Below are 17819 nucleotides of genomic sequence, written 5' to 3'. Positions count from 1 at the left end.
AAAAACAAGAAAAAAAAAAAAAAAAAAAACATTTTTAGATGGTGGCAGCACAAAAACACCTAACTATTCCCAATACTGAAGGGGTTAATGCCCACTGTGCCCAGTAATGGGGAATCTCCACATCCCTGCACCTGCAGAGCCGCACACTAGATATATGGCTGCTCTGTGCTTACAGGACCTGCGATGATGTCACATTATCCATACAAGAAAGCTCAGAGCCGCACACCTGTAGTATTAATGTACAGGAGCACAAATAAGCTGTGGTGATATATAACCATATACATACACGATGGGTCAGCACACCGCCATTAATGACTACATGAATTCCTTCTTCTATACACGTATAAAACATGAGGCTCTTAGTTACCAATTTTATATTATCACAAAGCATTAAATCCATCCAGCCAGGACAAGCTGTGCCCAATGTGGAGGCCCCAACTCCAGGGACTCACCTCTCTGTGCTTACCAAGGCCTCAGACTGACAGGGGAAGATAGAGGAGCCATGTGTGACTGGGAATAAACCAGTGTGGGGTTATCTGGGAGGATAAAGGAGCACAGCCCGAGAGAGCCACACCCCAATGTATACTACAAGAAACAAAGAAGGGGGGGGGGAAGGGCACCAACCCGTGGGATCTCCAGGTGTACAAAACTACGCAAATGTAAGAAAAAAGGTATACCAAACACGGGATCACCACAATTATATGTTACATAGAAATATTATTTTATTGCACACAAAAACAACACATGTCTCCCATCAGGAGTGTCGGACACACAAGGATTCGATTAAAAACACTTAAAAAATGCCCATGGCATAATAAACCAACACATTGGGAAACATAAATATCAATGTTATTATACAAAATACAGATTGCTTCTCCCCATGTACAATAAGTACACCTATATTTTTTAAAGATGATACATTGGCCTTGTACCGTTTTATATATTAAGTACCACAGTTAGTCCTATTGTATCACAGACCAAAACAAGCCCACTATCTATAGCCTGTATAGGGTCCCTAGGGAACTGCCTAAGGTCCTTGTGAGATGCTGTAGAAAGACCCAGTATCAATCAAAAGATCTTACACACTATCACAGACTGTATAGGTCTGTCTTTATCAGCACTAATATCAGACGGCCATTTATACATCACTAGCGATGTGTCACACTAAGTCACAATGCCCACAGTTTATAAAGAGGATAACTATGCTTTAAATGACGCAATATAGAACTATGGAGTTCTGCACAATCTGCTACTTAGTCACTCAGGACAGGCCAATGCCTTATGCTGATACATAGCATTCAGCCATGCCAATCTATACTCACTGTCCGTGACACATCGCTAGGATGAGGAGAGACATACAAATATAGGTGACATAAGGAGAGAAGTTTCCCAATGCGATGACCCCACGCGTATCGCCACCTCTAAGGGTGGCTTCCTCAGGGGAAAAAGAAGAGCTGTGTAATGCCTCCTCGTGTGTCCTATTTAAGGAAGTGTATTCACACTCACCAATGATGCAGCTGGAGTACCTCGTGCATAGGCAGCGTTCCGATGGCCGCCGCCATCTTGCCTGATCAATATAATAATAATTCTGGCACACAAAAAAAGAAAACTTATAGAACAACTCTTTGAATGCAAAATGTCGTTTATTTATGCAGTAAGTTGATGATAATACATCCGACGTTTCGACCGTCAAAAATGGTCTTTGTCAAGGATTGATTTATCTATAGACATAGGAAATATATACAGAAAAAAAAGAAGAAAGAAATCAATACAGGGTATTTCATCAATTGATGCGATTACATACATCACATACAACATGCACATAGTCATGTGCTGCATACAATAAACTCAAGGATATGTGAACAGGGGTTATATGAGAAGTACAAAAACCTATTCAGTTTGGAACAATGCATGATGATAACAACATGAGTACAGCAAGCACCCACCTATATCAACACTGCGGTGGTACACATGCAATGACAATATCTGTATGTATCTCATACTGATGTTATGATCTCATAAGTGTTCTTGTTCTGGCAAATCTCTCACTCTGTAGCATTTAGCCTGTTGGAGGCAACTGAGAATCTCTCAGTGAGGGACTCTCAACCACCTGTATGGTTCCTTTTTGAAGGCACTGTTCATCAGTCCAGGTAGTGTGCTTCTCTCAGTTGATACTTTCTTATGCTCACTGTATACACCTTGATTATAATATTATCATTGCTTTTCATCTAGCTAAAACCCTTGACACGTGTTAACCCAAGTCTGGTTGGTATTCTTACCCATTTCAGTGTTGATAGACAGACACGTGAGGTACACATGCTCTTTGTGAATCGTTTTTCTGATACGTCATGCAATACATAATCATTGTTCCTTGATGACTTACGTGGTTTTCTTTTATTTTGCAATTTATATGCAGGATCACAGTGTCTGATCCCATTATACTCACCGATATTGACCAGCTGTCATTGCATGTGTACCACCGCAGTGTTGATATAGGTGGGTGCTTGCTGTACTCATGTTGTTATCATCATGCATTGTTCCAAACTGAATAGGTTTTTGTACTTCTCATATAACCCCTGTTCACATATCCTTGAGTTTATTGTATGCAGCACATGACTATGTGCATGTTGTATGTGATGTATGTAATCGCATCAATTGATGAAATACCCTGTATTGATTTCTTTCTTCTTTTTTTTCTGTATATATTTCCTATGTCTATAGATAAATCAATCCTTGACAAAGACCATTTTTGACGGTCGAAACGTCGGATGTATTATCATCAACTTACTGCATAAATAAACGACATTTTGCATTCAAAGAGTTGTTCTATAAGTTTTCTTTTTTTGTGTGCCAGAATTATTATTATATTGATCGTCTACTATTTTTTCTGGGCACCTACACCTCTATTGTGAGCCAGACATATTCGCTTATACATTGCCATCTTGCCTGAGTCACGTGATGCCCTGAAGGTTCTGCCCTCAGACTCCTTCTGCGCATGCGCACCCCGTCAGAGCGGACGGCTCTCAGAAATCATGCTCACATGCCGTTAAGGCTGTGTACTATGGATATGTATTATATTACTATGCTCCAATATCGCAATCATTTACACAGATTTAGACAGCGCTTAGCAAAGCCGATCGTTATCACATGACAGAGAGAACCACCCCGATCTCATATTGCGCATGCGCAGGTTATTGATGCTTATAACGCTACCAGACTGCGCTCATACCTGGCGCGTTACACTAAGGATACCTCCCATCAGCACACAATATATGTACACCCTGAGTATCTAACACACATGTAAGCTCATAGTATATAAGCGCGGGAGGTCCAAATCTGGTTCCTCTATACGTGCAGCTGCTTCTGCACCTGTCATACGTTCACATCCTCAAGCTTGGGGTACATGATACAGGATCTCATTAACCCTTTGAGAGGTATGCTTGGAGAAAAATAGAGTACACCCTGTTCCCAAAACAAAGTTTAGTTATTAGTCATTTACAAGAGGTACAAGGCCGATGTACCAGACACTCCTATATTGTAGCATTGAGTAGGTATAGAGACCTTTTCTAGTCGGTACATGACATATCACACCAATTGCTGCATATCAGAACCTTGAGAGGAGCTAAACCTGATAGAGTACACCCTGTTCTCAAACAAAGTTTAGTTATTAGTTATTTATAAGAGGTACAAGACCAATGCATCAGACACTCCTATATTGCAGCATTGAGTGGGTACAAAGGCCTTTCCTAGTCCGTACATGCCATACCACACCAATTGCTGCATATTCAAGCCCTGTACGCAGATGAACCTGCCCTGTCATGTAACCCCATCCTCAAGCATGTGGTACATAGTACCTGATCTCATCACACCTTAAAAAATAAATATATTCAGGAAAATATTGAATTCTGCCCCATTTCAAAACAGATTTTAGTCATATACCATCACCAAAAAGTGCAAGTACAATGTAACACCAGACATTCTTGTGTTATACAACATTGAGCACGTACCGAGGCCCTCCTACCTAGTATACAGCCCACCACACCAAATACTGCATATTGAGCCCCTAAGAAGCACATTCGTAACCCGAGCTCTAGGCTCCGTACGGGTAACTGGATGCAATCACATCCCTATCAGGGAAAATTGATAGCGGCTCAGGGGATAAATATCCAGTCATCAAACCTTCTACTGTTCAAAGATTGATTTACATTCAGTAGTATGTTCAAAAACCAAACAAATCTAATTTTAACGGTCACAGTCCATGGAACATACGGACAAGGAAGTACTGCACTTGGTCCCGAGTCCCCAGTTGAAGTCCGCTCTTCTTCATGGCATCGCATTGAAGACCAGAATCCTTCTTACATCTTTTATTTCATACAATGTTATATTCCAGTTCTTATTCTTCAGATCCCGCCACCGTATTTTGGATCCTCCACTTCGCCAAGCCCAATGATGCCCCATATAGAAAAAGGCTGGCCAAAACCAACGAGCCGAAGAGAACAAATCTACCTAGTATCTTCTTGACTCCACAGTTCATATCCCGTTTTCCATTCGACATTTTTCATTTTTAAATTTTTAATTTTTTTTTTTTTTTTTTTTTTTTTTTTATCTTGAATGGTCCTCTTACTTCTCCATTTGTTCGCAATCATTCTCCTTGACTGGTACAGAGGGCTAAAAAGAAGGAGACGGATAAGTTGAGAGAATTTATGCAACCCCACAGTTTCAAATAATATTATAGAACCCGGTATACAGTAGCTCCTCATTCAACCCATGTGGTGCCAAGCTATTAAGGGTATATATCCATCGAGATTCCTTCTGTAAGAGCTCTTTGGTACAATTCCCACCTCTGAGGTTCTGTTTTATCGAGTCAACAACGATGACCTTCATTGTACCATATCGCCCCCCATGATGAGTAAGAAAGTGCGCCGCCACCGAAGTAAGCGTTTTCCCCTTCTTAAGGTCTGCACTAGCCGTATTGATGCTCGAAAAGTGTTGCTGTACTCTCCTTCTTACCTCTTGCGTGGTTTCACCAACGTACACTTTAGGGCAGCTGCAGATAAGGACATAAACTGCATTCCTGGTCCGGCAGTTGTAATACGCCTCAGAAGTGATTCGCCTAGGAGCAATCGGTAGAGAAATATGATCAGCCGCCACCATGTACGGACACACTGTACATGCTCCACAAGGAAAAGTTCCTCTTAACTTCACACCTGATCCCAGACTCTGTTTTGGTCGAATAAAGTGGCTGCTGGAAAGTATGCCACGTAGATTCTGGGCTTTGGAAGCCACTTCTGTTCTCAGCTTAACACCTCCCAGTCTGGCCCTATTCCTGCTTAAGCAGCCCACTGGTGTGCCTGACAAGTGTGGTGTAAAGTGTATCTAGGATTTGTGAATGCGGATGGAGGCAACACTGCAGGATAGAGACCCAGAACCATGAGGGATTGAATACTGCACGGGGAGGGCAGTTTGTGCAATACCCTGTGACGACCTGAATAGTCCAGGGGCGTCACATGTATCTATCAGAGGAAAAACAACAAGAAAAAAAAAAAAAACATTTTTAGATGGTGGCAGCACAAAAACACCTAACTATTCCCAATACTGAAGGGGTTAATGCCCACTGTGCCCAGTAATGGGGAATCTCCACATCCCTGCACCTGCAGAGCCACACACTAGATATATGGCTGCTCTGTGCTTACAGGACCTGCGATGTCACATTATCCATACAAGAAAGCTCAGAGCCGCACACCTGTAGTATTAATGTACAGGAGCACAAATAAGCTGTGGTGATATATAATCATATACATACACGATGGGTCAGCACACCGCCATTAATGACTACATGAATTCCTTCTTCTATACACGTATAAAACATGAGGCTCTTAGTTACCAATTTTATATTATCATCAAGCATTAAATCCATCCAGCCAGGACAAGCCGTGCCCAATGTGGAGGCCCCAACTCCAGGGACTCACCTCTCTGTGCTTACCAAGGCCTCAGACTGACAGGGGAAGATAGAGGAGCCATGTGTGACTGGGAATAAAACCAGTGTGGGGTTATCTGGGAGGATAAAGGAGCACAGCCCGGGGGAGCCACACCCCAATGTATTACTACAAGAAAGCCCAACAAGGCCCCGCACTCCTCATGCAGGTGCACACACAATGGTCATTAACAAACAGTATAAGGCTAGTTTCACACTTGCGCTATTTTGACGCAAACGGAATCCGTCAGTAATGTAGTACAGTTCATATATTTACAGTGGAAGCACGTTAATATGCCGCGTGAGTGTGTCATGCAGTACCCGCTTGTGTCCACATGGTGTCGCGCTTCCACTGTAAATAAATGAACTGTACTACATTAATGACGGATTCCGTTTGCGTCGAAATAGCGCAAGTGTGAGTGAGCCCTAAGCAGAAAAACACACACACAAAAAAAAGTGTGGACATGACACAACCATGTGTGTATGAAGCTGACATGCGGGTGTATGAGATGGATGGGGTGGAGTCGTGTATGAATAAGGTGGAGCCATGTATGTATGAGCTGGAGGGAGAAGAGCTGTGAGTGTATGAGATGGAGGTGCTCATGTGGGAACAGGGCAAGTCATGTGGGTAAACTATGTAGGGGTGACGTTGTGTGGCTATGCTATGTAGATTGCGGGGGCATCGCCTTGTGGGTACACTATGTAGGGGTGGTGCTGTCTGGCTATGCTGCGAAGGGGGCACTGCCATGTGGGTATACTCTGTAGGGCAGCACTGTATGGCTATGCTGTGTAGAGTGCAGGGGCACCGCCATGTGGATACACTCTGTAGGGGTGGCGCTGTGTGGCTATGCTGTGTAGAGTGCAGGGGCACTGCCATGTGGGTATACTCTGTAGGGGTGGCGCTGTGTGGCTATGCTGTGTAGAGTGCAGGGGCACCGCCATGTGGGTATTACATTAATGGAGAGGAGCTGTGGGGTAGAGATGAGCACATTTATTTGTGTAATAGAATTCTCCTGAACTTTTTCAATTCTCCATTTTGTCCAGGACGCACATTTTCTACTCTTCATTCTGCAAAATCAGTAAATTTGTAACAAGAACTTTGATTGAATATACTTTCCTGATAAATTTGTGAGATTTCTCAAATTTCTGGATATTGGATAATCTCTACTGTGTATGTATATATGAATGTGGGTGATTACTCTTTGGCACATCCAGTTTTTGTCTTACAGCCCCATTTCTCCAACTTAAGTTCAGTAATAGGGGGCACTCTTTGTGATATAGATGTGGTGCATCGTGATAGAAGTTTCTCCCATTCTCTTATTGAGGGCTCTTTTCCACTTGCGATAAAATAATCACTGCGATACTCGTCCCAAATACATGGACGAGTGTCAGCGTATTGGCTGCGTTTTTTTTCTCACTTAGCATTCGTATGACATGCGAGTGTGTAGATTTTTCTCATCAAGGATCTGTATGACATGCATATGTAATGCTGTGCGATATTTTTGTGACGCCCTGGACTAGCCAGGTAGTCACAGACAGGGTCTTGCACAAACACCAGTCTCCTAAAAAAGTAACAGCAGCCAACCTAAAAACCGAGTCACCCCTCTCAGGCTTTGATGTTCACACCCGGGGCGGAGCCAGGCGGTTGGCCACACCCACCGAGGAGTTCGGATATCCAGAGGTGGGAGAAGCAAGCAGATGAAGTTAGGGAGGAGAGGAGAGCAGTCTAGGAGGTGAAAGGAGAGGTGTTAGTAGGAGAAAACGTCTGTCGGGGATCTGGGTCGTAGCCCGTATACCCTGTGGCCAGGAGGCAGACGGTGGTTACCACCTGCAGGAGATGGGAAGACAGTTGGTGGAACCGTAAGGGACCGGGACAGGGTAGTGGCCCGCCGGTACTGAACCGGGGAACCAACTGGAAACCAGAGCACTAGGAGGGGTACTCAGACCCAGAACGAGGCCCAGAAGGCACTGGACCGAGTCAAATTCACTGATTGGGGTCTGGACCTTAGGTTCTTTCTCACCCAAGTCCTGACTGAAGACAACAGCCCAACGAGGGGGATAGAGAGCCACCGCTCAGGCAGAGAGATCCCACGGGCCAGCGTCTGTGGGCAAATGGGCTCTCCCGACACAAAGCCAGAGAGCAGACTCCCGTCGCTGAAGCGCAGGCAGTCAAAATCTACAAACGAGGTGCAGGAGAAAGGCGGGGACCACCAAACCGGGTGGGGGACCAGACACAGCCGGCTGCGGGCACTGACCACTATCTTTTTGGTTTACCAGAGAATCCGGTGTACCTGTCATAGTGAGTACAACAGTGCCCTCAGCCTGAGCACCGCCCCGCATCAAAACACGTCCGCACCCCCGCATCCTAACCCCAACATCCGGGCCTTGGGACCATCAACCCCCTAACCACGGAGGGGTCAAGACCTGGCTGCGCAACACCGTCCCCGGGAGCCTAGTCAATGGCAGCGGTGGTGTCCACACTCACCACGACCCGTGGGTGGCATCACGAACTTAAACCCAAAAACCACGGCTCCAGCCGTGAACCTCCCCACCAAAACCCCCCCTCACGTAGCGCCAGCCTCCCTTAAGAGCAACGTGACCCCCGGATCCAGAGGCGCTCGAGCCACCCATTGACGAGCCCGGATCCAAGCAGCTCGGCTGCGGCCAAGCCCCGGGGCGGTACACATCGACTTTTCTGGCATCACGAACAGGATTGAACCCATGTGTACCGCCCCGCGGGCTCGGCCGACTGCCGAGCCGCTCAGATCCGTGATCTTCGGTGGGTGGCTCGAGCTCTCCACGGACCTGAGGGTCACGTCGCTCTGAAAAGGGGGTTTGGCGCTACACGCAGGGACTTCGGTGGGAAGATCCACGGCTGGAGCCGCGGTGGTTTGTAGGAGATTTAAGTTTGTGACGCCACCCTTGGGTTGTAGTGAATAGATGGACACCACCGCTGCCGTTGACTAGGCCTCCCGGGGACAGTGTTACGCAGCTTGGTGTTGACCCCCTCCGTGGGTAGAGGAGTGATGGTTCCGGGGGCCCGAGGGAGGTGCGGAGGCGGGGGAATGGATGGTGCTGGTGTGTCGGTGCGGTGCGGTTCGTGGCCCAAAGGCACTGGTGTACTCACTATGATACAACACACTGGAGTCTCTGGTAAACCAAACGGGATGATGGACGGTGCCCGCAGTCGGCTGCAGCTTCCCCTTAACAGGTTGGTGGTTTCCGCCTTTCTCCTGCACCTCCTTAGTATAGATGTTATGACTCCTATGCCTAAGCAACGGTAGTCCGCCCCCCGGCTTGCTGGGTGTCAGGAGAGCCCTGTTTGCCCGCAGATGCTGGCCCCTTGGGTCTCTATGCCTTGGCGGTGGCTTTACCCTAATGGTTGGGCTGTTGTTTTCAGTCGGGTCTTGTGTGGGAAAGGTCCTAAAGTCCAGTCCTCAATCAGTTGATTCGACTTAGCCTAGTTGTTTCTGGGCCTCTTACTGGGTCTGAGTACCCCTCCTGGTGCTCCGGTTTCCAATCGGTTCCCCGGTTTGGTACCGACGGGCCACCGCCCGACCCCGGTCCCAACGGTTCCACCGGCTGTAATCCCAGCTCCTGCAGGCGGCCACCACCGTCTGCCTCCTTGCCTCCTTGCCAGAGGTGACTGGGCTCCAACCCAGACACCTGGTAGACTATGGCAGGCCTGGTCACAGGTCTGCCCTTGAACTTGACTACTCCAGTCCACAGTCAAAGCTAATCTACTTAGAACTACTGTTTTTCCCGCCTCCAGGTGTTGTGAATGTTAGTTATGTCTTGGCTGCTGGGAGGCTCCCTCTGGTGGCCAGGAAGGGTTTGGACAGAGACAAGGTGGGTTGTGCAGTGGGTGTTTCCTTTCCTAACTCTCTGCTTATTTAAGTCCTGGTCTGATTGCAGGCTGTTGCCGGATGTCAGTTGTTCTTTGTATCTTTAGCCTGCTTGATCCTGCTTTACACCACATCTTCCCCAGATAAGTGCTTGCTTTTTATTTATTGTCTGGTTCTTTTGTTTATCTGGGTTTGTCATTTTGCTTTGGTTATTTTCAGTTTATTTGCTTGCAGGAATTTTCCCCTTAGTAGATTGTTGAGGAACTCCCTGCAGTTCTGTGTGGAGTATAGCTCCTTTGGGTCCATGTGTTTGTGGCTTGTTGACTTTGTTATGATTCTTGTTTTCTGTTCATTGGTATGACAGGGGCACCTGGTATAGGACGGAGTTCAGATGGAGCGATCTGAGGGCCTTTTTGTACTATCAGGAAGTTGGTATTTTGCAGGGTCTTTCTCTGGCAACCATCAGTCCCTTTCCTGTCTTTTCCTATTTTAGTCAGCGGGGGCCTCACCTTTTGCTAATCCTGTCATCTACCTGTGTATTGTGTTTTTCCTATATCACCACAGTCTTTGAATGTGGGGGGCTTGCTATTCTTGTCTATTTTCTGAGGCAGAGAGTTATTCATCTTTCCTACCTTTAGGATAGTTAGTTCTCCGGCTGGGTTCGCGGTGCACAGGATGTTAGTTCACCCCTCGGCTACTTCTAGTTGTGTTGGTTAGTAAGGGGATGGCGGCCAGATTAGTTGCCAATGCTCTTGTCACCTTTTTGCCAATGATTTGTGGTGGTCTTCCATGGTTCCGGATCATAACATCCAGGCCTGTGAACTCCTTGGTGGGTGGAGCCAACCGCCTGGCTCCACCCCCCTGGTGTGGACATCAAACCTGGAGGGAGGTGACAAGGTTTTTGAAGTTTTGCTGCTGTCACCTTTTTAAGGAGGGGGTGTGTGCGAGAGACGGGGGTGCAATACTCAATGATGTTCCCGGCAAAGCTAAGAGTGATGGCGTTGGAGCGGGTGCACTTTTTTACAACTCCAGAGGAAGCCATGCAGTGGTTGGACGCAAACGAAAAGCGGATCCGTTTGAAGGAATGAGCTGACTGTCTGAATCTGCAGTGTGTTGGAGAAGGCCGGCTGAGGCTCTACAACATCCTTAGGAGCTTACAGGGGACCCTTCTTGTTTTTTCTTTTTTTTTTTCTCCTTCCCTTTGGGATTGAGGTAGTATGCAGGGGGAATGCGAAGGGTTTGATGTGAGCTTCGCAGGACATGGGGACTGCCTAATTTGGCGCGGTGGTGGTATTTACAATTTGAGATTCCAGTTTAATTACTGTTCGCCATTTTACTGTTATATTGGTTGAGTGGAATATGATTATACATAGAAAGGGGGGGAGTGGAGAATTGTTGGAAAAGGGACGAGTTTTAAAATGTGTCTAAGAGGGGAAGGCGAGGGAGGTAGGGGGGAATTTAGTAGGGATTATGGACCAGGTTTGGAAAACCCGATGCTTCACGGGAGTACTCGAAAACAGGAAGTGGTGGGGAGTAGGAGGGGAGGGGAGCAGGGGGGGAGGGGGGAAAGGGGTAGGGTAGAGGCAGCATTGGGAGATACTACAAGGTTTGATGGTTTTACTGGGTGGGATAATGGGGGATAGAATTAAGGTGTTGAGTTGGAATATTAGAGGGTTATCAGATAGGTCTAGGAGAGCGGCAATAATTAAATATGTTCAAGACCAGAACCCGTCAGTAATATGTCTACTAGAAACGCATCTAACAAAGGAGACAACACATGTTTTAAATAGGAGATGGGTGCAGAAGGCCTATCACTCCACCTTTTCCAACTATGCAAGGGGTGTATCACTGCTGATCCATAACTCTGTGCAATATGAAGAGATAGAAGTGTATGTGGATAAAGAGGGACAGTGTGTGGCCGTCAAGTGTAAAATATTTGGCAGACTCATGTGTATAGCTGCAATATATATACCACCTCCATATAAGTGCACCAAACTAAGGGAGATAAGGGAGTTCTCTGAGAAGGGGGGAGTAATCCCTTTTTTACTGGTGGGGGACTTCAATAATGTGATAGACCTGTACTGGGATAGGAGTAGTAGACCTCCAGGTATTCAGGATAGTTGTATGACTTCGTTTGGCACTCTTATTGGGGAACTTGGAATGGTGGATGCCTGGCGAGTGAGGAATGGGAGGGTATCCTGCTTCTCTTGTTATTCGGCTTCGCATAACACTCTGTCCCGCATTGACATGGCTCTAGCTAGTGATCTGATGGATGCAATGATAAGTGACGTGCAATATCTGACAAGAGTGATTTCAGATCATAGCCCAATTCTAGTGTCCATACGACGGGGGACCCTGACAGGGGGAAGGAGGGGAGAGTGGAAGCTTCATCCAACATGGATCCGTCATATTAATATGGGGAATATAGAACGGGATCTTGGGGATTTCTTGATCCACAACGAGGGTAGCACTGGTCCGCTGGTGGTATGGGATGCGATGAAGGCATACCTCAGGGGGCTCCTGTTCAGGGATATCTGTAAACGTAAAACACAGACGAGGCAGGATGAGAAAGATAGGCTGGAGGCCTTAGATAAGGCAGAGCTGGAAGCAATCCGGAGTACTACTACGGACGCGAAGCAAAATCTTAGGCAGGCGCATGAACAGGTTAATAAGATGCTTTTGGAGAAGGCGGCAAGGAAGCAGGCATTCCAAAAATTGCATTTTTATGAGGAGGGGGAAAAAGTTGGTCATCTATTATTGGTCATAGCTGCAGCTCAAAGGAGTAGTTCATTTGTGCATGGTATGGACACGGTGGAGGGGACACAGGTCACTGAGGTTGAGGCGATCCTTGAGGTCTTTAAAGATTTCTATCGCACGCTATATTCTTCTAGCGGAGAGATGAGGGTGGAAGAGGTGGACTCATTTCTTGAGCGAGGTGAGCTTCCGGTGTTGTCTGTGGCGGATAGAGATAAACTGGAGTCACCTATTACTATTGATGAACTGGAGGGCGCTCTGCATAGCATGAGCAATGACAAGGCACCGGGAGCAGACGGGCTACCAGTTGAAATTTATAAACAGTTAGAAGAAATCCTATTACCCAAACTATTGAAAGTCTTTGAGGTGGCGGAGGGGGAAGGTGTATTGCCTGAATCTATGAGAGAAGCAATAATAGTAGTAATTCCTAAGGAGGATAAAAATCCGAGGCTTCAAGACTCATATAGACCCATCTCGTTATTAACAGCGGACGTGAAGCTTCTGGCTAAGGTGTTGTCAAACCGGCTGACTGGAGTTATATCTAACCTAATCCATATGGACCAATCAGGGTTCATGGCCAATAGGTCGACAGCTGCTAATATCAGGAGATTGTACCTTAATCTACAGTTGCCGCCTGACAACCCTGGCCGGAGGGTGATCGCTTCGTTAGATGCCCAGAAAGCGTTCGATAGTGTTGAGTGGGGGTATCTGTGGAAAGTGTTGCAGCATATGGGTTTTGGCCCACGGTTTGTAAAGTGGGTGCAGCTGTTGTATAATAGGCCTACTGCTAAAGTTAGAGTTAACGGTATGACCTCCTCAGCGTTTGAGTTGAACCGGGGAACGAGGCAGGGCTGCCCACTATCGCCGCTCCTATTTGCTATTGCAATAGAGCCTCTGGCGGCGGCCATTAGGAAAACAAAGGAGATCCATGGATTTAAGTATGGGCATTTAGAGGAGAAAATAGCTCTTTATGCTGACGATTTATTACTTTTCTTGGGGGATCCATCAGCCTCATTGGATCATGCCATGCAGATAATAGAGAAATTTGGAGAAGTTTCGGGACTGACCATTAATTGGTCTAAATCAAGCCTCTTTAAGGTGGATGGGGAAGTAGCCTGGACAAATGAGGACACTGGGGCTAACAAATTGAAGAATGTGGACGAATTTAAATATCTAGCTATCCAGATATCTCTGCCAGTAGAAAAATACATACAGGTGAACTTATGGCCGCTCCTTAAAAAATTGAGAACCAAGGTGGATGCCTGGAACAAGCTACATTTGTCAGTTGTTGGAAGGGTTAATTTACTAAAGATGGTAGTAATGCCTAAACTCCTATACATACTGCACAATGCCCCTGTTTGTATTTCAAGGAAAAGATTTAAAGGGATAAACTCGCTGTTTAGGGACCTGGTGTGGGGTAAAAAGCAGCCTAGGGTGCGATTAGAGACTTTACAAAGGCCGAAGGATGAGGGGGGTCTAGCAATCCCAAATCCGGAATTGTATTATATAGCGGCGCAATGTCAACACCTCAGGGGTTGGTCTGATCGAGAGAAAGATGGGGGCATTAAAGAAGTACTGGAATACATAGTGGGTAGAAGTCCATTGGTAATGGGACTAGAGGATGGTGCGGTGGGGCTCCTGGGTAGAACATCTCCTACAATGGCACTTATAAATAAGACCTGGGATAGGCTGAAAAGGGTGAGAGGGGTGACCCGGTTAACTAAGTTTACACCTATCTGGGATAACAGTAATCTCCCGGAGATTCAGAAAATGGGGAATATTGAGGAGTGGAGACGCAAGGGTGTGATATACATGCATCAGATATTGGACGGAGGAATTGTGAAATCGTTCCTGCAGTTACAGAGTGAGTTTCAGTTACCGGCGTCCGGCTGGCTCCACTACAGACAATTAAAACATGCGATTGCAGCCCAAGCGGCTAAACAAAGTGTGGCCATACAGACTGACCTGGTACTGGAGTATGTGTGTAAGGGCGGAGGAAGCACTAAAGGGATCATTTCTGGCACGTATAAAGATATACTACATACCTTTCTGTTAGAATACCCAATTAAAACTAAATCTAAATGGGAGGAGGAAGTTGGGCCGATAACGGAGGAGGTGTGGGAGAGTATCCTGGAGTATGTCCCTAAACTTTCCATGAGCGAACCGGCCAGACTATCTCACCTATACGTGATTCACCGGGTATATAGGTCTCCCTTACTGATGTTTAAAATGGGGTTGAAAAGGAATTCGGAGTGTCCAAGGTGTCAGGGATCTGACGCAGGTATTTTTCACATGATGTGGTCTTGTCCGAGACTGGTCTCCTTTTGGACTAAGGTTATCCACAAGATAGGAAGAACATATGGGTGTGTCCTCCCCAGGGAACCAGTGATCTGCCTATTGGGATATGTTGAGGAGCTTGGGGTGGAAAATACTATGAAAATTGTCATTGCTAGGCTGCTGTATGCGGCAAGAAAGCTAATCGCCAGGTCCTGGATTAAAAAAGACCCCCCGACCAGGGGAGAGTACATTAAAAGGGTGAAATGTATTCTTCAGCTGGAACGGGGAGTGTATGAAAGAAGGGGGAATGTTAAAATGTTTGAGAAGCTCTGGTCTCCTTGGCTGCAATGCGAATAAGACGAGTGATGGACCAGTAAACTGATATGGGACGGGGATAGCCGTCTGAGACCTCTGATGTGTATGTTTTGTTTTATTTGTGTTACTAGTTGTTCCTCCTGCACAACGGGATGGTTGCTATACTACAGTTGAAGGGTATTATAAGTGTGTACTATATGGGATGTAGTATCGGGGAGAAGTGTTGCTGCCGGGGTGGGGGAGTTAAAGGGGTAATAGATGTGATAAATTTAATTTGGATGCCGATTTGTTATTCTGTTGTATGTACTCTGTTTTAATAAAAAAGTATCTGATTTAAAAAAAAAAAAAAAAAAGGAGGGGGTGTGTGTGTGTGTGGGACTACCTGGGACGACCTGACTAGTCCAGGGCGTCACATTCCCCCTTGGTTTAATGCAGACCGTCCGCGGGCTGCTTGTCCACCATCGATTTATTTTGTAACTGGAAAAAGATAAAAACATTTCAAAACATTATGCATTTTTTTAAATCTTCCCTTACGGGAGGCACCTTCTTCAAAGTTGCAAAACGTATAACATTTTTATTAATGCGGGAAACGGGACCGGGTCCTTCAATCACCCACCCAAACAAACCTCGCCTTGATGCTGCCCCTAAGAAATGGGCAGCACCCCTTTTCCACAGTCCAGGAACGGGCCCAGGTGTTGTTTAACGGGACGAGTGCAGGGTTTCACGCCTGGTTGTTTCTCAGAGGCCCCACGTCCAGGGAACCCCTGGTCCGGAGGATCGCCACCGGTTGCATTGGTGGCGGGTCTCGGCCATCTATTTCCCGCAGGCCCATCCTCCAGTCTGCCTCTTCGGAGGCCGTGAAACGGGAAGGCCGGTTAAAAGGGGGGTTGTTTACCAACGGGACTTTGCTGCCGGCGCAGCCTCCTCCAGTCACTTTCCCACAGTCCACTACAGGGCAGCACAGGTCCCCAATGCCACATTTACTCACAGTGACACCGTCCAGAAAGACCCCCTTCTCCACTGCCTGCGGTGCGGGTACAGTGAACCGGGCTCTGTAACGGGAATGGTCCTCGCTCCTCACAACTCCCTGCCTTCCTCCTCCAGGGGCTCCAACCCCTGATGGCGCCCACTGGGACTCCAACCGCAGCGGCGTTTAACAAGTCAGGCAGGGCCCGGCTCCTTCCACCCGGCATACCGGATGGCGTCTCCCAGGAACATGGGGACGTTCATCAAAGGAACACGGGACTTTATAGCAGCAGGACTTTAAAACATTTTAAACTTGTAAAACTTGCAACTTCAGGGTGGCTACTACTGCTGGGGACCGTACTGGCCAACGGTCTGACGATCAATCGGGCTCCCCATCCAGGTGCAGTATTTTCCTGGGCTGTATACTTCCAGCGGGAACGGCGGCAGGGGCAGCGTACACTGTACCTCTTATTCCATGAGTTGTGCTACTTCGGGCTCACTGGTCACGGTACTGGCGGGTTCCAGCTCCCAGCTGATGAGGGACGACATGGGGGTCTGCGTGGCTTGATCTCGGAGCTGCACAGCTGCGGCAGCCCTCTGCTCACGGGCCCACACCACGGCCATAATTCTGCGGACCTCCGCCTTCCAGTCGAGCACCTGCTGCAGACTCTGCACCCTCACCTTTATGCAGAACCGACCCAGCTCCCGCTCCAACCAAGCAGCGGTTCCGGCGGGAAGCTCACCCGGGCCGCAGTCCTCAAAGGCTACTCCACCTCTGCTCCTTCCGAGTCCCGCCGCTCCAGCGGCGGGCGCCCCTCCACTCCCGTCCGGGAACGCCGACATCTTTCCATCTGTTCCCCCCGTGGTCTTTTCAGGGCACTTCACTTGCTTTCTGCACCGCTCTGCTCTCAGGGCGCGGGGTTTTACTTTCGCGCCCTTTCGCTCAGAGACGACGGCTTGGGCGGGAAACTTCGCGCCACAGGAAGACGACAAGATGGCGGATTCTGCAATTTTTCAAAGGGGACTCCGCTGATGATAACTTCAAAGTGCACTTCCACAGGTAAGTGGACGAGTTCAATCCTGTTCGTTACGCCAGAAGAGTCGATGTGTACCGCCCCGCGGGCTCGGCCGACTGCCGAGCCGCTCGGATCCGTGCTCGTCGGTGGGTGGCTCAACCTCTCCACTGACCCGAGGGTCACGTCGCTCTGAAAAGGGGGTTTGGCGCTACACGCAGGGACTTCGGTGGGGAGATCCATGGCCGGAGCCGCGGTGGTTTGTAGGAGAATTAAGTTCGTGACGCCACCCACGGGCTGTGGTGAATAGATGGACACCACCGCTGCCGTTGACTAGGCCTCCCGGGGACAGTGTTGCGCAGCTTGGTGTTGACCCCCTCCGTGGGTAGAGGAGTGATGGTCCCGGGGGCCCGAGGGAGGTGCTGAGGCGGGGGAATGGATGGTGCTGGTGTGTCGGTGCGGTGCGGTGCGCGGCCCAAAGGCACTGGTGTACTCACTATGATACAACACACTGGAGTCTCTGGTAAACCAAACGGGATGATGGACGGTGCCCGCAGTCGGCTGCAGCTTCCCCTTAACAGGTTGGTGGTTTCCGCCTTTCTCCTGCACCTCCTTAGTATAGATGTTATGACTCCTATGCCTAAGCAACGGTAGTCCGCCCCCCGGCTTGCTGGG

The 17819-nt window shown here is 47.8% G+C and overlaps 1 protein-coding gene across 1 annotated transcript in view; it reads right to left on the bottom strand.

The window, feature by feature from the left end:
* The window catches only part of LOC142312863 (uncharacterized), a 402852-nt gene that overhangs the window by 123246 nt on the left and 261787 nt on the right, over positions 1 to 17819 (bottom strand). The window contains exon 9 of the mRNA XM_075351849.1: positions 15603 to 15642. Within this exon, the coding sequence (XP_075207964.1) occupies positions 15603 to 15642 (40 nt within the window). The remainder of the gene's footprint in view (positions 1 to 15602; positions 15643 to 17819) is intronic.

This window comes from Anomaloglossus baeobatrachus, chromosome 5 (assembly GCF_048569485.1).
Source record: "Anomaloglossus baeobatrachus isolate aAnoBae1 chromosome 5, aAnoBae1.hap1, whole genome shotgun sequence".
Lineage (NCBI taxonomy): Eukaryota > Metazoa > Chordata > Amphibia > Anura > Aromobatidae > Anomaloglossus > Anomaloglossus baeobatrachus.
Note: the sequence above shows the minus strand (reverse complement) of the source record. Positions and strands in the feature narration are given on the sequence as shown.